Source organism: Globicephala melas, chromosome 9, assembly GCF_963455315.2.
Source record: "Globicephala melas chromosome 9, mGloMel1.2, whole genome shotgun sequence".
Lineage (NCBI taxonomy): Eukaryota > Metazoa > Chordata > Mammalia > Artiodactyla > Delphinidae > Globicephala > Globicephala melas.
In genome coordinates, this window is record NC_083322.1 from 17,151,906 (window position 1) to 17,171,313 (window position 19,408).

General features: G+C 47.3%; 1 protein-coding gene across 3 annotated transcripts; it reads left to right on the forward strand.

Moving 5' to 3' along the window:
* The first annotated feature begins 2,585 nt into the window (after positions 1-2,585).
* On the forward strand, positions 2,586-19,180 carry FAM180A (family with sequence similarity 180 member A). Of its 3 annotated transcripts, none has more exons than XR_009565256.1 (4): positions 2,586-2,871; positions 13,221-13,321; positions 14,867-17,388; positions 17,880-19,180. XR_009565256.1 is itself a non-coding variant. In XM_030853925.2 (3 exons), exons 1-3 carry the CDS (start codon positions 2,796-2,798, stop codon positions 15,209-15,211), a joined length of 522 nt encoding a protein of 173 aa, XP_030709785.1. In that variant the 5' UTR covers positions 2,586-2,795; the 3' UTR covers positions 15,212-17,799. The 3 variants fall into 3 exon arrangements, 1 of the variants encoding a protein (XP_030709785.1); XR_009565257.1 differs by having other exon boundaries at positions 14,867-15,443; XM_030853925.2 differs by lacking the exon at positions 17,880-19,180 and having other exon boundaries at positions 14,867-17,799.
* The last annotated feature ends 228 nt before the right edge of the window (positions 19,181-19,408 follow it).

Here is a 19,408-nt window from a genome sequence, read left to right on the forward strand (position 1 = left end):
GCAGCCTTAAGCGCTGTTGGTAGGAATACAAACTGGTGCAGCCACTATGGAAAACAGCATGGAGGTTCCTCAAAAAATTAAAAATAGAACTTCCGTATGATCCAGCAATCCCACTTCTGGGGATATATCCAAAGAAATGAAATCACTATCTCAAAAAGATATCTGCACCCCCATGCTCATTGCAGCATTATTTACAATAACCAAAACCTGGAAACAACCTAAGTGTCCATCAACAAATGGATAAAGAAAATGTGGTATGTAAAAATATAGTGGAATATTATTCACCCGTAAAAAAGAAGGAAATTATGCCATTTGCAATAACATGGATGGACCTTAACGGCATTATGCTAGGTGAAATAAGTCAAAGAAAGCCAGATACTATATGATCTCACTTATACATAGAATCTTTTTTTTATTATTAATTTATTTATTAATTTATTTATTTTTGGCTGCATTGGGTCTTCGCTGCAGTGCACTGGCTCCTCACTGTGGTGGCTTCTCTTGTTGCGGAGCACAGGCTCTAGGCACACAGGCTTCAGTAGTTGTGGCACGTGGGCTCAGTAGTTGTGGCTCACAGGCTCTAGAGCACAGGCCTCAGTAGTTGTGGCGCACGGGCTTAGTTGCTCCGTGGCATGTGGGATCTTCCCGGACCAGGGCTCGAACCCATGTCCCCTGCATTGGCAGGTGGATTCTTAACCACTGTGCCACCAGGGAAGTCCCTATACATGGAATCTTAAAAAACCAAACTCACAGAAACAGAAAACAGTTTGGTGGTTGCCAGAGCTGGGGGAGGGGGGAGAAATGGGTCCAGGTGGTCAAAAGGTACAAACTTCCAGTTATAAGATAAATAAGTTCTGGGGGTGTAACATATATCATGGTAACTATAGTTAATAACATTGTATTGTATATTTGAAAGTTGCTAAAAGAGTAGATCTTAAAAGTTCTCAACACAGGAAAAAAAAAAATGTGTGACCATGTGAGGTGATGGACGTTAATTAAACCTACTGTGGTCCTCTGGCTGCAGAACCTGCCCTCTTACCTTCTAGCCCAGCTCTGCCCAATGCAGTAGCCACTGGCCATCTGTAGCCATTACTTGAAATGCAGCTGGTCTGAATTGAAATGTGCTAAATGTGTGAAATACACATTGGATTTCAAAGACTTGGTATGAAAAAGGAATAGAAAATAGCTTCTCAAAGTTGTATTGATTACATGTAGAAACTATAATATTGTAGATATATTGGGTTAGATAAAAGGTATTACTACAACTGATTTCCCTGTTCCTTTTTACTTTCTTGACATGGCTGCTAGAACATTTTGAATTACATTTGTTTCTCGAATTATATTTCCATTGGAGAGGGTTGTTCTATATGGACCTCATAGTTTGTTTCAAGCATTAAATCAATGAATACAATGAGAGCACCTAGCACAGTGCCTGGAGCAAAGTAAGCACCCAATAGCGATTCCTAATATTAGAAAGATCAGTGTTTTGCAAATGTTGTAGCCAAGTTTTCTTTTTTTCAAGCAACTTCCTCTAACAGATAAAAAGCTCTTCTGATTGAAGCAAAGGGGTGTCCTTTCCAGCAGCTCATTCACCCTGGCACCACCTCCACAGCTTGGAAACCCACAGAGTGAAATCAACTTCAAATATCCCACAGGCTTTAGCGTCGTACGTCTATGATTTCAGAGAAGGCGAGGAAATCGGACAAAATCAAGGTGTCTATGGCAGAACTTTAAAAATGGTCATGGATCTTAAAAGTTCTCACCACAAAAAAGAATAATTAAGTGATGCAATGAAGTTGGTTGCTCAAGCCATGGTGGTGACCATCTTGCAACAGAGAAGTGTATCAAATCGACATGCTGTACACCTCAAACTTACACAATGTTATATACCAAGTATATCTCAATAAAAATTAATTAATGCCAAAAGAATGATCTTGGAAAAACACTACCATTTTGCTTGAGAGGATCAAAGTGATTTGGTACCAGATCTAGACAGTCCAGAAATCGAGCTGTCACGAATGTGAATGGGGTCACCTGTGGGCCCCTGGATCATCACCTGCCTGCACAATACCCAGGCGCCACGGCAGCTCTCTCCTGCTCCTCAAGGGCTAGCTGCAGGGAAGGGAACAAGTGACACTCAGCCCAGACACCACAATGACTCTGCTGTCCTGAAGGCAACTCTGGGCTCAGTCGGCCCCCGGCGTCTACCAGGCAAGCCACCTGGCTCTTGCTGCAGCCCTTGCCCCTGGCGCTGGTGTGTGTGTGTGTGTGTGTGTGTGTGTGTGTGTGTGTGTGTGTGTGTGTGTGTGTGTGTGTGTGTGTGTGTGTGTGTGTGTGTGTGTGTGTGTGTGTGTGTGTGTGTACAGGGACAGCAGCCAGGTCTTTGCCGGGCTCTCTAACAAGTTCCGCAAGTCTGTTTGTTAAAGAAAAATTCCAGTGGGTGCATCCAACACATGGAACTCAAGTACAGAAATTATATTTATCCACCCCACTGCCAAGGAGATCACATGCCCCATGAGTCACTCCAGATGTGCTCAAAAACAGAGTCTCTCTGTGGAAGCCCAGTGCCCCAATCCCAGAGAGAGTAGGATTAACAGAGGTCCCGCTCCTGTCCTCCCCAGGAGGCAGCCCTTGCCTCTACCCTTCTGAGGCAGGAGAGGGCACCTCTGCAGGTCTGAAAAAGAAGGGGAGGTAAGCACGATATCGTCACACTGGGAGGACCAGTACGGGCATACCTGTAGCTCCTGGGGTCCCACTGGGTCTGAGGGCGACTTTTCACCTTTTTGGAGGAAAAGATGTGTTGGAAGACGTTGCTGCTTCTGCTGTTGTATTATGACGCTCAGGCCACTCTGTCGCACAGGTGGAGCAGGGGTGAGTTGCTTTTAATTTATTTGTTTGCTGGATGCTCATTCTTCGATACAATTAGGAATTTGGGGGGAAGCATGGAGAGAGCAGGAAGAAATTAGAAGCCCTGCACCCTCCTTTTATCTCATCTCTGCCAATTGCTTGATGCTTCTCGACATGCTAGAAGGTATTAGAAGGTGACAGGGGAAATGACACCAAAAAATCAAAGTTGCTGAGGGAACTGGGTCGAGGGGGAGAATGCAGAGAGCATCCCTTTCTGACAGGCCAGAGGGAAGTCATCTTTGCTTCTTAGAATGTGGACAGACTCCCTTGAGTACCCCCCAGGCTGCTGCAGCTGGGCAGGGCGTGCGGGGAGCAGGTGCTCGGGACTGATACTGACATGAAGGGACTGGGGGTGCTGACCGGCAAGAGGCCTGCTACCTGGAGGGAGTGGGGTGTCCACGTGGAGGGCTCCACGCTGCTTCCTGAGCAGCAGTGGACGCATCTTTCCAGCTGGAGAGAGCTGGTCCAGCAGCAGGAGAGGACGAGTAGCCCCTCAGCACCCTCGTGTCTGCCCGGCTGCTACCGCCCTGGCCAGCCCCCTCAGAAAGGAAGGAGCCCAGCAAGGCTGCTCCCCACGGCCGACTTCCTTGCTCTCGGGACACAGCTTCTCAGAGCCGGCCTGGCATCGTTTATGGCTCCCGTGGGCAGACACTGGCGGCATCTCCAGTCAATGAGGGTTTATCACTTAGGAAGCAAGGGACCAATAGTGCTGACTGCTCCACACTGATCTGAACTGAGATCTCTCCACTGCCTAAAGTCAACTGAGGTCTCTCTCCTGGAAAGAACTGGAAAAAGAAGTCAGGCTCACTGGTGTTTCCAGAGATCCAAAATAGGGTGACGACTGCACAGCAACAAAAGGATGAGCCCCCTGGTTCTCAACGAGAGTGTCAGGGAAGGAAGGGACGGCCAGCTGGGGCGCAGAGCAGACGTGAAACCGGGGAAAGAAAAAGCCAATGCACTTGTTAGGGTTTTTATTCCCTCACACACACATCTCCCTGCTCATCATGTGCACAGACTCTGGGGGCAACACCCGGAAGCACAGAGCAAAGAGACCTTGGCGCTGTGTTCTGCCACTTACCCCTGTGTGACCCTGGGGGCCTTCCTTAACCTGCCTATTAAAAAAGGATGATAATATCCACTCTTTAACGCACAGGCTGTTAGAAAGCCAAATGAGATGATTTGATTTGCTACAAGGCTTGTAAACACAATAGGCACATGATGAGCTATCCTGCAAGGAACTCAAAGATTTAAGTTCTGCCTCTCATTGGCTGTGTGATGTCTGGGAAGACTTAACCTCTCTGAGCTTTAGTTCATGAACAGATAACATATTAACAGTAACAAAACCTGACCCTCACTGTGTTGTCATGGGAGGGTCATATTGAAAAATGTAAATAAACGCTTTGTAAGTGAGGAGCTATATAAATGTCAGCTATTACCTACCACTTAAAAAAGGAAAAAATTTCATGAAAGAAAGTCTGAGGTTCTCAACAGAAAACTATCGGTTCTATAGCAACGTCCTGAGAGCAGCTGCTCTGGCTGTACCCCTCCTCACTGGGGAGGGTCTGCCCCCCAATAATGATAACAATCTGTATAAAGACACAAGACCAACACAGCTGAAACAGAGGCCATGGCGAGGCAGCTGATGCTAAGTGCTGGATTAGCCGTTCATATCAGTGTTCGGGGCCAACAAATGACGCGGAGCCCTTCCAACCATCATCAGAAGTCTTCCACGTAGTTGATTTTTTTTTTTTCGTTTTCAACATTTTTTTCTAATCATAAAAGGAATACACAATTGCCCTTTTTTTATGATGGAATGGGAGACACACCCAGAGAAAAACCAATTTTTCCAAATGTATTAACTGTTCCTTTCACCTGCATCCTTACCCCAACCCTGCCCCCCACCCCAGTGCTAGGCCTAATTTAGAAGAATTCCCTCTGGAAACAGTCAGAGGGCGACTTCTCCCTACAAAACTCCTCCTCCATCCCCCCCAGCACCACCCCCTGCTTCCACGGGTAGAAGTGTGGAAATAAACCCAAAAGGAATACACCCTGCCATCAGGACATCTTTTTTTTCCTACCTTTCTCCCAGCCTCTCCCTCGGCGCTCTCTAGGATTCTGCCCTGGGAGGCGGCTCCCTGTGCCAGGATGGCTGCTCCAGCCCCACCGCCTTGATTAAGACCAAGGGACCCACCTGTGGTTAGCGAGGCTGCTGGGAAGTGGACACACCTGGCCCAAGTCCCAGCCCCACCCAGGTCCTGCCGGCACACCGCCTGGGGGGCTGCAGGGAACTAGCCAGTCTTAAAAAAAAACATACACGTATTAATTCCTATAAGTATCTGATTTTTATTAAATACATATGTTATTTCTTTGACAAGCAGTTTCATAAGGAAGGGTGGCCCTGCAGTGGTGGAATGTACGTCATCTTCACGTGTCCAGTTTAGTGCTGTGTGTGTTTTCAGTCGTCAATATTCCGTGAAGGGAAGGGCCCCGGATGGGTGTTTTCAGTAAGTGTCAACTGACTCACTGGTCCAGCATGACTAAGCGGCCACCTCATTCACTCCATGGTCACTGCCTTAGGAGGCGTTATTCTGACCACTACCAGGTAAGAAAGCTGGAGGATGGGGGAGAACTTAGCACTCCCCAGATCCCTCAGCCGGAAGCTTAGAGCTGGATCTCACTCCCCCAGCCCAGTCTGCAGAGGCAGAGTCTCAATGTCCTCACTCACACCCCTCCATCCCTTCCAGGTGTTCCCCCCGGGCGGTGGCACATTCTGGCCAAGGGGAGCCAACACACAGCAGCCCTTTCAGAAGCACTCCAGGGGACCCCAACACACGGGGCCAAGGTCCTGGCTACCTCAGAACATCACTGTGTTTCTGAAGGGCTGGCTCAGGAGCAAAAAAGTAAATGACGGGCTTCCCTGGTGGCACAGTGGTTGAGAGTCCGCCTGCCGATGCAGCGGACACGGGTTCGTGCCCCGGTCCGGGAAGATCCCACATGCCACGGAGCAACTAAGCCCGTGCGCCATGGCCGCTGAGCCTGCGCGTCCGGAGCCTGTGCTCCACAACGGGAGAGGCCACAACAGTGAGAGGCCCGCGTACGGCAAAAAAAAAAAAAAAGTAAATGACGTCAGTAGGATCTGGCAAAAGACTTTTTATAAATGAGAGCTTTTCCTTTCCACACCCACAGTCATTTCCATAGAGTTGCTTCAACTGATTCATTAAAAATATGGTTATATTTTGGTATGATATGGTCTACAGTGTGAATCCTTTCCAATAAGCTCTTTGGTACAGATGCTCTGCACAGTTACATGGAAACCATGGTCAGCCTTAATATTGTTCTTTTTTTTTTTAACCTATTTGGGAGATGGGAGAAGAGATTTTTATCCCATGTTATAAAAAGTCAAAGAGAAGATCAGGCTCAAAGCAAAAATAGGCTCTTCCATTTAGGGAGGCTTCTGCCTATACGTCTGGGCAAGAAAGCTTGAAGGAGGTAAGGCTTGGGGAGCAAGACAGGTGCAGGTGCAAGCCTTGACTGAGATAATTAAAAGTAGCTTCTCTGGGTATGAAGGGAACCCTTCTTTACTGTTGATGGGAATGTAAACTGGTGCAGGCACTACAGAGAACAGTATGGAGGTTCCTTAAAGAACTAAAAATAGAGTCACCATATGATCCAGCAATCTCACTCCTGGGCATATATCGGGAGAAAACCATAATTTGAAAAGTTACATGCAGTTCAATGTTCATAGCAGCACTATTCACAATAACCAAGACATGCAAGCAACCTAAATGTCTATTGACAGATGAATGGATAAAGATGTGGTACATACATACACAACAGAATACTACTGAGCCATAAAAAAGAATGAAATAACACCATTTGCAGCAAAATGGATGGACCTAGAGATTATCATACTAAGTGAAGTAAGTCAGAGAAAAACAAATATCATACGATATCATTTATATGTGGAATCTAAAATATGATACAGATTAACTTATTTACAAAACAGAAACAGACTCACAGACAGAGAAAACAAACTTATGGTTACCAAAGGGTGAAAGGCATGGGAGAAGGATAAATTCGGAGTTTGGGATTAGCAGATACAAACTACCATATATAAACTAGATAAACAACAAGGACCTACTGTACAGCACAGGGAACTATATTCAGTATCTTGTAATAACCTATAATGAAAAAGAATATATATGTGTGTGTGTGTGTATATATACATATGTCTGGATCACTTTACTGTACACCAGAAACTAACATAACATTGTAAATCAACTATACTTCAATTAAAAAAAAAAAATCGGTTTCTCCTAGACCCAAACAGTGGTTCCTCATAGATAAAGGGAGGGTGTGATGGAGACAGGAGAAGACATCTACTTTCTGATAATTATCCAGGACCTGTAACTGCAAATAAGTTCCAGAATCACCCTGTTAAAAAGAGAAGGATTTGGTGAGGCACTCTGAAAACAATGGAGTTGAGTAACAAGGAGAGTGAATGTGTTTCTATGGGATTGTTTATTCATTCAACAGTCACCGGCAGGATTTTAGGCACTGGGAATACAGCATTAACAAAACAGACAAAATCCCTTGCCCTTGTGAGCTGACGTCCTAGGGAAAGGAAACAGACAATAAGCACATATAGAAATAAAATACCTGGTTCATTGGATGGCAATAAGGTTGGGACAGATTAGAGGATATAAAGGATCACAAGTTTAAATAGGAGAGTCAGGGAGGGCCTCACTGAGGAGGTGACTTGAGACCTGAAGGAAACACAGGAGTGAGCCATGCAGTCTCCAGGGAAAGAGTATTCCAGGCAGATGGAACAGAAGTTCAAAGGCCCTGTGGCAGAGGCATGCTTGGTGAGCTCAAGCAACAGTGAGGAGGCCTGCAGCTAGAGGGGCATGAGCCAGAGGATAATAGCAGATGAGTGCAGAGAGGTAGTGAGAGGTCAAGTCGCACAGTACCTGGTGGCCATCTGAAGATCTTTGGCTTCTACTCTGAGGGAGATGGAAAGCCATAGAAGTTTCTGGGCAGAGAATTGACATCATCCAACCTACGTTTTCACAGAATCGCTTTACTTGCTGTGTTAAGAATACAATGAGGTGGACTTCCCTGGCAGGTCCAATGGTGAAGACTCTGCGCTTCCCCTGCCAGGGGCACGGGTTCAACCCCTGGCAGAGGAACTAAGATCCCACATGCCGTGTGGCGTGGCCAAAAAAAAAAAAAAGAATACAATGAGGAGGATGAAGTTGGCAGCCAAGGATGGAAACAGAGACACCATTAGGAGAAATGTTCAAGGTTTGGATCAGGAGGCTAGCTGGGATGTGGTAAGAAGTAGCCAGATTCCAGATCTATTCTGAAGGTAGAGCCAACAAGATTTGCTGATTAGTGGGGTGTGAGATGTGAAAGAAAGAGAAAAGGCAAGGATGACTGACAACTCCCAGGTTTTGACCTCAGCAGCTACAAGAGATGGGAAGACAGCAGACAAAGCAGGAGGTGCGGAGCAGGTGTGATGGATGGCGGGGCTTGGGACTGGGTTGGAGATCAGGAGAGACAACTATTACGAATCCAAAAGGACACTCTCCCGCAGGCAGCTGCATATCTAGAAGTCGGGCCTGGAAATACACAGCAGAACATCCTTACGAAGTCAGTGTGGCTAGTGAGAGGGGAGAGACCCAGGCTGCGGCCAGGAGTCTGCAAGGCGAGGAGACGGAGGGGAAGGAAGAGCGGCCAGCAAGGGGGGATTTTTTTTTAAAGCAGCAGCAGCAACGTGTTTTCATGCTGCCTTGAAAGATCGGTAGAGAGGGGAAAATTAATGATGGGGGAGAGAAAAGTGGAAAGGTGAGCGACAACTTTATTGGAGACCTCGTGCACACGGGGACAAGTTGGCTCGAGATAAGAGCAGGGACACAATAACAGAAGGGAAGTCAGAGGACCTGGGCACGAGGCCGGTAACTGGTTTGAGGAGAAAGGAGGAGGTGTGAAATCATCATCCACTTCACGCTAAAATAGAGTGAGGGGAAGCAGGAAATACGGGTAATGGTCAGGCAGCATTTCGGGCCCCTCCTGAAAATAACGATCACGAATTTCAAGTGAGACCACTTAACCCAGGTGCAGGTGTGGAACAGGTAAAGAGATGGGGTGTGCTTTTGCCTAGTGACTGCAAAGGAACGAAGAGGGAGCAAAGGAGACGAGGATTGGTGCAAGAGAATGATCATAGGGCTGTAGAAATTTGACCCTGTATATCACATTATCAATCAAAGGTAGAGATGTGTTTAAATATGTGTGATTCATTTAAGAGTATGTTTTATACCATATGCATTCATTCATTCCTAATTAACTACATGTATCCTTCCCGTGGCTACACACAACTAAAGAACGCCCAGTCTTGGGGCAGATGCACCTACAAAAAGATAGCGTGGTTCACCCTATTGGTGAGATTGGGGATTTTTTTTTTGTATGTTGTTTTGTTTTGTTTTTAATTTTTATTTTATATTGGAGTATAGTTGATTAACAATGTTGTGATAGTTTCAGGTATACAGGAAAGTGATGCAGTTATACCTATACATGTATCTATTCTTTTTCAAATTCTTTCCCCATTTAGGTTATTACAGAATACTGAGCAGAGTTCCCTGTGCTAAACAGTAGGTCCTCGTCGGTTATCTATTTTAAATACAGCAGTTGGGTTTTGAAGCCCTTGAGACCTGGATTTTAATCTCAGGCCTATTACAAACAAGTTGGGTGGCCAAGGGCAAGTTTCTTAGCCTCCAAGTTTCTTCATCTATAAAATGAGCTGTGAATGTTTACCTCACAAGGTACATAAGGAAAGCAGCAAGCATGCTGACTGACCCACAGTGAGCTCATAAGCTGTTAGGATGTCCGGGCTCCACATCTGAACGACTTTGGCCTGAGATCCAAATGTGTCTCTCAACAGAAGACACGGACAGAACATGCTGAGACACACGAATCCCTGGATCCCGTTCCTGAACTAAAGTAGTGCATGTGGCGTGAACTTTAGCAAGTAAATTTTTTGTTCCATGCGGGTTGGTCCAGTGTTTCACAATGTCCCCTGGAGGCTCATGAGTCCGGGGGCTCGGGGACGAGGGCCTGGCCCCCCTGCCCGAGGCTGGCCGGCACAGCAGACCTTCATGCAAGGCCATGGGGGAGTCTCTGGAGTCCCCTGATCACACTGAGTGGTCCTTGTGGGCACGTCCACAACCTGAAGAAACAGCCGGAGTGTGGGCTGGGTGTGGAGCGTTAAGTGAAAAAGGAAGAAACAAATCGGCCTAGTTTTACACCAGGCAGAAGACACACAAAGTCAGTGATCTTAACAACACTGTCCCAGCAGCCTTCCTGCCCAAGGCTCCACACTCAGGTGGTGCCCAAGAGGGAGTGGGATCCTTCTGCCAGTCTCTGGCCTCCCCACCCCGTTCGCCTCTCTCCCTTCTCCCTCCGAGAGGGTGCAGCTGCTAACAGCCGTCCAGCAGGAGCATTCAGGCCTCAGAACTATCAGCCTCACGAAGACTGGGCTGCCCAAAGCCGCTTATAATCGCTCACAGCGAGGACGGAGTCAAACTTAAAATGACCTCAAAAATTTGGGAGATGGGGCAGAAGGGAAAGGAAGGAAAACCAGCAAAGCCTGAATTGGAGAGTCTCCAGGGATGCTCTGTTTTGTTGTTGTTTTAATACCTAGTTTATTTTTAAAATCATTCCAAAATATATATTGAGACTGCACTCAGTATATATATTGAGCTCTATGAAGACACTGAGGTCAGAAGCATAAAATTCATTCCCTCCCAGGAGCCAGCAGTAGACAGCAAGATGTGAAATGTATAGAAAGGATGCGAGAGGAAGATAAAAAGAGAATTAAGGAGATGGAGAAGGAACACAGCAGTGTACGGTGGGGTCCCAGGGAAAGGCTTCCTAGGGGCACAGGGCCGTTCTTCTAACGACGTGGGAGCCGCTCTGGTTTAAAGGTCTGCGTGTGTACCTCTCGGAGTTGGTCAGCTCTTGGTCGGGTCATTTGCATTCTGGCAGGGTCCGGCCTCTGTCATTATGGACAAGGACCTCTGGAGTGGCTAGTCGTTTAACTTCTTACCTGAATGTTTCGACGTGGGCCAGACACAGCTTATCTCTCGCCCACCACCGGCAGCATCTCCAGGGGGGATGAATCCAAGTCTCCAGACCTAGCCTCATGCACAGGAGGTCAGACACGGGCAGATGCCGAGACGCCTGCCCCAGGGGTGGCTGCACGTCACAGCCCAGAGGGCCATAAAAGCCCCTCCCCCACACACACCGTCAGAGCAGCCACAGCAACGTGGGGGGTACCCGTGGAAGGTGGGAAGAAGGGGGAAGGGGTCCATCTGTGAGACTCCGGGGCTCCCCACATATACTTTCTGAAGCAATGATCAGCCCTAGTCCAGAGGCTGAATTGTTTTTTAACAATCTTCCCCAAACTGTGTTATTATTTTAAAAATTATGAGAACAAGGCCTCCTGGAAGCAACATTTCCATTATTAAGCCCAGCTTTGCATCAGGAAGTATTTTCTTCCCAACTCTTGAGAACTAGGGGTCCACCAGGGGTGTGCATGTTAAAGGAAGTAGCTGTTCGCAGAGAAGCAATTGAGTGAAGAGCGTGTAGGTCTGGCCTTGAATAACTTCCTGGGAGGCAGCAGAAAGGGCCCCGTGCCAGGACCTTGTTCCCTCCTATCCCCTTCACCTGCTGCAGTGTGAATCTTTTTAAAGGGAACAATACCTTTCATTTCACTATAACAGAGAAGACATAAAGGAGTTGCTCTCAATCCTACCTTGAAAAGGGGTTTCATGGTAAGAAGGAATAGGCCGCATCTTGGTCCAGGACCCGTTCTGGTCCTAGTGTCACCTCCCACCAAGGAGAAAGTAGGGTCAAAGTACACCCCTCCTTGTGCCGCCACTCTCTTGTCTCCGAGAACACGAGGGCCTTGGTCTCTTCAGATGCCCCTATAAGGCCTCATCGGATGGGAATGAGCTCTGAATTCTAGCCAGGCACCAGCTGCTTGGTGGTGGGTCTGGGTAACCCAGTGGTTATGGACACTGCCTGCCCGTTGTAACACCAGGGAGCTGTCAGAAGTCCCGATGCCTACCTCCACCCCAGAGATGCCCATGAACTGGCCTGGGAGGCGGCCTTGGGCGTGTAGGTTTATAAAGCTCCCAGGTGATTCTGACGCACAGTCAAGGCTGAGAAGCATTGGGCTGAATTGGGAGCATCCGCTCAGCAGGAACAGCTCCTTCTACACAGGCTTGGGTCAAGCACCTTCTGACTGGCAACCTGGCTGCCATTAGAAGTACCTAGGAAGCTTTCAGAAAGTTGACTGTCTCAATCACATCCTAGTCACGTAAATCAGAACTACTGGAGCTGGGACCCACACACCCTGGGCGACTCTAATGTATGGTCAAGGTTGTGAAGCTGTGGAGTAGGAAGGAGATGCCTCGCCCTCCTGAGCTCCACCTGAGACCCGAGGCAGAGGCTGTGAGTGAGCAGAGTCTAAGGCCTTCTCAAGTCCTAAAATCTATGATTCTGTGGGAAATGGGCACTTTTCTGGCAAAGAGAACAAATCCTGCTAAAATTCTGGGCCAGGAACTATTGCTCTGGAGTTTGTAGGCTCCATCCCCCAAGATGGTCTGCAGAAGCAGGGCTACCCCTCTGCCCGTCAAGGCCCCCATCAATGCAGGGATGCAGTCTGCCAACAACTGCACCTTGTGTGCACCCTGGAAACCTGCCAGGCTATGCTGCACAGGCATAAACATGAAAGCACTTTGATCCAAGCCCCTGAGGAACTTGTGGGCTAGCTAATAAATGGATTACAGAGAAAGCAATATTACAGCCAACCAGCTTTTCCAGGAGGTGGGAGATTCCTACCAATGTCCTTTACATTGAAGATGTTTCATTCTTATCACTTCTAATAGAAATCCTTGCTTATGCAGTTCCCTTCTTCAACACAGTACTCTGGACATCACTGGACACTATCTTGATGGCCCAAGGGCGCCATTATCAAGAAGCAGAGCTGTCATGTATGGTTATGCAAATTGCGCTTTGCACAACTTCCGGGGGCCCTACTTACCCCGAGGTCTCACCAATTTTTACAGTTATTGCCCAGTTTTCTGGTAAATCACAACCAAGTGTCTTAAAGAAGCTGCCCCTTTTTCTCGCAGCTCCACCACCACTTGGAGTCAGTCACTTTCAAGACTGGATGGCTAACCTTGGGGTTCACCCACGGGAGAAGCCAGTGCACGCTGCAGCCCGGCGAGCTCACTCTTTTTTTCTTTCAGCCGTGCTCTTCCCTGGCGCCCACCGGCCAAAGAGATCCTCGTCGGTGCCCTTGAACCCCGTTCTGCAGAGCTCCCTGGAGGAAGTAGAGCTGCTCTATGAGGTAGGCAGAGGGGAGAGTGGGCCACGCAAGTAACTCAAAAGGCATTGCTCCTTCTCTATATTTTTTGGAGAAGTGACCTGAGCCCCTGAAAATGAGTGACCTCTGTTCCCCGGGGGACTGGCCTAGACTTGTGTGTGGAGGTAGTGGAATCCTGCCCATCCCAGAGGAAAGTGTTCCTTGCACCCCCTTCTCCTTTCCCGCATGCCGTCCCAGGGAAGGTTGGCATTAGGGGTTTAGTCGAGGCAAAATTAGAGATTTAGGCTTGGCCCAGAGGCGCCTCTACCTGCACCCAAGCAACAGAGCAGGGCAATATTCCCCAGCCAGAGCTTTAAGCCAGGACTCATCAGCAGCGCCCAGGCAATGCCAAACCTATTGTCTGAGTGGAGTTGTGTCTCAGTCACCTCACACTGTGACAGCCCCATTTTTGAATCTGGGGCCGCCCCAAAGGCTCTCTCCCTCTGCCTCTCATACCTCTGGCACCAAGACCCCACCTCTCCTCCAAACCACAGGTAACTTTACCCAAGGCCGCTTGGTTAGGTTCAGTGATAAAATTCCAGGTTCGAGACCTAAGCTTTAGTTCTGGTTCTGCCGCCCATCGGCTACGTAACCTTGCATAAGCCACCATTTCTCCCTGGGCCTGAATCTCCTCAGCTGTTAAAGGAGGGACTCCAAAGATCGCCAAAGTTCCCCTCCTGTCTGGACGCCCTCTGACATCCTGCATGTACTAGGACTGTCTGACTAAGAAGGGGACAGCCTGCTATAGTCACGCAGCTGAGCCAGGCAGAAGATTTCAAATCCTGCCTCGGGGAACAAACTGGAAAATGCATAGCCTCTGCCAGGTCATGAACGTGGGAGTTAGAGCAAGAGGCCTGTTTTAGGAAGATAACAGACAGTAGCGCGCAGGATGAATTAGAGCCGGGGGAAGCCGGAGACAGAGGGGAGAGTTAGGACTCCGTCTAAATGGTACTGATTAGGTTCCTGACATGAGCCTGGCACTGAGCAGGGGGTGCCTATGACAGACCTCACCCCTACTCTTAAAGAACAGTCGAGAAATGAGGACAAATCTCTGTAGCACACTTAATTCCTAGCACAATTCTCTGCATGCTTCTAATTCCCAGCTTCTGATTTTAAATTATCCAAAACAGTCAGTCTGTGCTTTAGAAGATCTTTGGTGGGTGGGAGGGAGGAAGGAGAGAAGGGGGTGATTCGGGGCACTAGAAACAACAAAGAGTCACTTAATAGGGGCTTTGTACCAGGCACAGTGACAGGTGTCACTCATATTTGTCTTATTTACTCCTCACAATATCCCAGTGAAGTACTGTTGTTATTAATCATTCCACAGAGGAAGAAAAGGAGGCTGAGAGAAGTTAGGTGACTCATCTGAGGTTACGCAGGTGGTGGGAAAGTCAGGACTGGGACCCAGGTCTCTCGATTCCAAAGCTCTTTGCAAGTCACCTCCCTACATGAACGCACGTGATCGTGAATCCAGTGATGTCCTCCACAACGAATGCCTCATGCTTTTCTACACCCCATGTTTCCCCCCAGTTCCTTCTGGCTGAACTTGAGATCAGCCCTGACCTGAAGATCTCCATCAAGGACGAGGAGCTCTCCTCCCTGCGGAAGGCCTCGGACTTCCGCGCCATCTGCAATGATGTGATCCCCAAGAGCATCCCAGACATCCGGCGGCTGAGCGCCAGCCTCTCCAACCACCCAGGCACCCTCAAGAAAGAGGACTTCGAAAGGACAGCGCTGACCCTGGCCTACACAGCCTACCGCACAGCCTCGTCCCAAGGGCATCAGAAGGATATCTGGGCCCAGTCCCTCCTTAGCCTTTTCCATGCCTTGAGGCATGACTTAATGCGGTCCTCATGTCCCAGAGCATCTCCCTGAGAGACTGGCTGGCACCAGGACCAGGGAGCAGGGACCAGCACACAGTAATCCAGAAATTCTTCATTCTCTACTCCATTTACAGAGACCAGCCACAAAACACATACCACCAACTCAGAGCAGCAAAGATAAAACAAGAAACACCGATGCTCTTTGCCCCTTGTAACTTCTTGACAAGCATAAGATTGTGATTCCTATCATAACGTGACCTGGGCTGGAAAAAAGGGCTGGAATGGTAATTCAAGATGCCTCCAGAGGCTGAATGTTTTGCCTGGTGAATTGCAGGAGTCTAAGATATGCTTTAACATTGAGTGACTGTAACACAAACACCCAAGAGTGAGGACAGAGCCAGGAGAGACATAACAGAAGTCTGGGCATGGCGGGAAAGTGGGGGACAGATTTCTTTGGTCCTAAGAGATCAGGGTGCTGGATTGAATGAACACCTTTCCAAAGTTCTGTAGTAAGATATAAAGAAACTAGAGCTATAGCCAAATAAATACATTGTTAACCAAGGATATACTTCTCAACTTTTCCAAAAGTCCCCAAAAAGAATCAGTCAGAAAATCAGTTATGACCTATATATCTAGACTCTTCTTTCCTGAAGCCTGGTCTAATGTAGAGGAGAAACATGAAGGGGGCCAACAGAAATGCTACTGTCATGCCTTGACTTTTGAACAGAGAAACCAAGCTAATGCAGAGAGGGTCATCCTAACGAAAGAGGTGGCACCAGTGCCACGGCCTGCCCATCCTAATGCTAAAATTATTGAGCATTATCAGAGAATTAAGTGCTCCAAACAAAAATGATTTTCAGATGACAGAATTTTACCCTTTCAAACGCCAAAACTTTCATTTTAGCAATATTGACTGGATATATATGAAAGCCAGTAAGGTTGAATTTAGTATATTGGAAACATTCTAATGAAGGAGTTAGATGAGATCATCTCTAAGATTCCTCTACTTCTGAAATGTTCACAAGCATTCAACTAACTGTGAGATATTACAGGGAGGACACCTGGACCTGAGATGTCTCTGCTGGACTGTTTGTATCAACCCTGAAAGGTCCCAGGCTTTCTTTTTTTTTTTTTTTTTTTTGCGGTACGCAGGCCTCTCACCGCTGTGGCCTCTCCCGCTGCGGAGCACAGGCTCCAGATGCGCAGGCTCAGTGGCCATGGCTCACGGGCCCAGCCGCCCCGCGGCACGTGGGATCCTCCTGGACTGGGGCACGAACCCGTGTCCACTGCATTGGCAGGCAGACTCTCAACCACTGCGCCACCAGGGAAGCCCAGTCCCAGGCTTTCTTAACTCTGAATCTGGTGTGAGTTTTTCTGTTGCCTTCCTCACTGTCAGGCGATAAAAGTAGCATTTTCTTTGCTACCAACATAACTCGCCCTTTGCAATTTGTTCTTTCTTACTGGGCATCGCCTGAAAAATAAGATAGCAAGTCTTGTTATAATTCCACATTAAATAAGAGTTAATAGATGAAGGTCCCTGCTAGGAGTAAAGCACCTGGGTCCTAATAAAGATTCCTCACCAGCTCAGAGATCTTTCCAGCTTCTCGGAGGTTTACAGCTGGGTTCTGGAGGCTAAAGCTGCAGGAAGTCTGATCTTTGAATAAACAAGGATTCACTGGGCTAAATTTTTTATTCTGAAATGGGTATTTGACAATTGTCACTGAATGAAGATGAAAGCTGGTCTGAACTTCTTTAGAATCTTTGAATAAGTGAGCCTCGCCTAGCAGTGCAAGCTGCATGATCTTTTGAAGTAATACCAGGATGCAGGAACAAGGTGTTTATCGTCAGAGAAAAATCCCACTTTGCATCCCGATGTCCTCAGGCTCAGAAGACTAATCAGCCCCTCTGGTTCTCACTCCCTGTGGCTATATTGATCTTTTACCTCCCTCAAATGCAGACTCTGATATATGCTTTTGTGTTCAATTTTTCTCTTTCTAAGATTGCATGTTCTCTTTCATGCAGTCACTCCACTTGCCTCTTTCTTTTCATTGCAGTTGGTGTCTCTGCTGTTCTGTCTTTGGGTCCGGTTCTGATTATCTTCATATCCATTCCTCGAGGCATCTCCCAGTTTCTCCTGCTTGACCCCTCGCTGCCTCTACTTGCCCGTACTCTGTTGCTCACTGTCTCCTTTGGGGATCACTGTCTGATTAAAACAAAGTCAAGACAGAGGTACAGACAAGTTTGGGATTGCCCAGAAAGCAGATAAGCCTCACGGCCTACCTTCAGTATTTGTGCTTTTCCTGGATGTGGGCTGGAGAAGGGCTCAGCAGGGCCTCAATCCTTAGACACTGGGCAATACTCTTAACAGTCAGAGTCCTGCATACACCCTGGCGCTCCACCCCTATCAGAATGGATCTGAGAGCTTTCTTCTAGGCACCAGGAGGAAAGACCCACCCTTGTCGTCCCTGCCTACCTTGTTAGGATACACATGCTCCCAGGGGTAGGAGATCCGTGAATGGGAGGGTGGTTCCCAGGACCAGTGATAGCAATGGCGGTTCATTCACCCTGCCACAAAAAATTAAAGGCACATTTGTACTGATAAATTGGGTCCATACTTAGGTGGCAAGCAACTGAAAAAAGAAAAGAAAGAAGAAGGGCACAACCTTTTTTTTTTTTTTTTGTACGCGTGCCTCTCACTGTTGTGGCCTCTCCCGTTGCAGAGCACAGGCTCCGGACGCGCAGGCTCAGAGGCCATGGATCACGGGCCCAGCCGCTCCGCGGCATGCGGGATCCTCCCGGACCGGGGCACAAACCCGTGTGCCCTGCATCGGCAGGCGGACTCTCAACCACTGCGCCACCAGGGAAGCCCGGGCACAACCTTTTTAAAGACAAATGAAAATTTCGTTTTTAGTAACTAGATACTTCAACACTATTTTAGGCTGAATACAAATGAATTGTTTACCCACAAAAAGTTTTATAGCACTGACTTCATTTACAAGCAAAATCAAACATTCTCCTCACCACCACCACCCCAAAACCCGACTCTTTGCCCAGTGAGCAGTGAGGGAGTAGCCTGGACAGCAACGGACTCTCCCATTTTGCCTCATTAATGCCGCACCGTACACACCACCATCACAACCCAGTCACATTTTGTCATATTTACTCAAAAAATAATTCAGAGTGTGACATAGTAGTGGAAGCTTGCCTGTGACTCAGTGGAACCCTTCTACCATTTCTAGACTGCCGGGAAATTTTAGGATCTAAAAATTCTGGAAGTTTCCTCTATAGTCGGCATTCTCATGGCTACCTCTGGTGTCACTCAAGAGACACTGAAAAACATCTATATGCTGAAACCTTCATAAAGGAGAATCACGTAAGTGGTAAATCACATAAGTGGTAAAGGCCAGAGCACTGGCCTAAAATTAAATGCTTGTTAAATGACTTTACATGGTGCCCCTGACTTTCCTAACCCATTTTAATATCTTTCATTTTTTTATTGTGGTTAAAAAACACATCATATGAAAGTTACCATCCGAACCATTTCTAAGCGTACGGTACAGTAATGTTAATTACATGTACACTGTTGTGTGACAGAGCTCCAGAACTTTTTCATCTTGCAAAAACGATACCTATGAAACCACAACTCCGCTTTTCCCTCTCCCCCCAGCCCCTGGCAACTACCATTCGACTTTCTGTTTCTAAGTGTTTGACTACTTTTGATACCTCATATAGGTGGAATCTGTCTTACATTTCTTAAGCAATGTATAAAATTTCCTTAGGAAAATGTTTTCTTTATCTAAAAAGTGGATAGAGTCCTGAAGGAGAACTACTGGTCTTACTATGTCACTCACATAATTTTATTTAACAAATATTCACTTATGGTGTAATAAAAATGTCATGATCGAGTTTCCAGGCTTAATGGAATCTTTATTATCTCATACTATCTCACCAAGGAATTTGAAGTGGCTCATGGGTTTAACAGAGAATGTTGACTTCCACAGCTGTTTACTTGTACCCTGACTCTTTAATATTTGCCACCAAAACATCACACATGTGTTTTTGCCCACTCCGAGTTTCCAAACCATCACAAAACGAGGCCTGAATGTAGTAAATACAGTAGCCAGTCTTTAAAATGCACTTAAAGAGATGAGTCATTGTAGCGCATCCTACAATGGCAAGAAGATTTCAAACTGGGTCGTCCACAGTTGCTCCTGCTTTAGAGGTCAAGAAGAACTGGTTTTCTAGAGTC

Excerpts from the sequence above, each read along its gene's own strand:
- FAM180A (XM_030853925.2), top strand. The coding sequence starts at position 2,796 with ATGTGTTGGAAGACGTTGCTGCTTCTGCTGTTGTATTATGACGCTCAG. Across the intron at positions 2,872-13,220 it reads GTCGCACAGGTGGAGCAGGG|CCGTGCTCTTCCCTGGCGCC; the intron begins GTGAGTTGCTTT and ends TTTTTCTTTCAG. Across the intron at positions 13,322-14,866 it reads AAGTAGAGCTGCTCTATGAG|TTCCTTCTGGCTGAACTTGA; the intron begins GTAGGCAGAGGG and ends GTTTCCCCCCAG.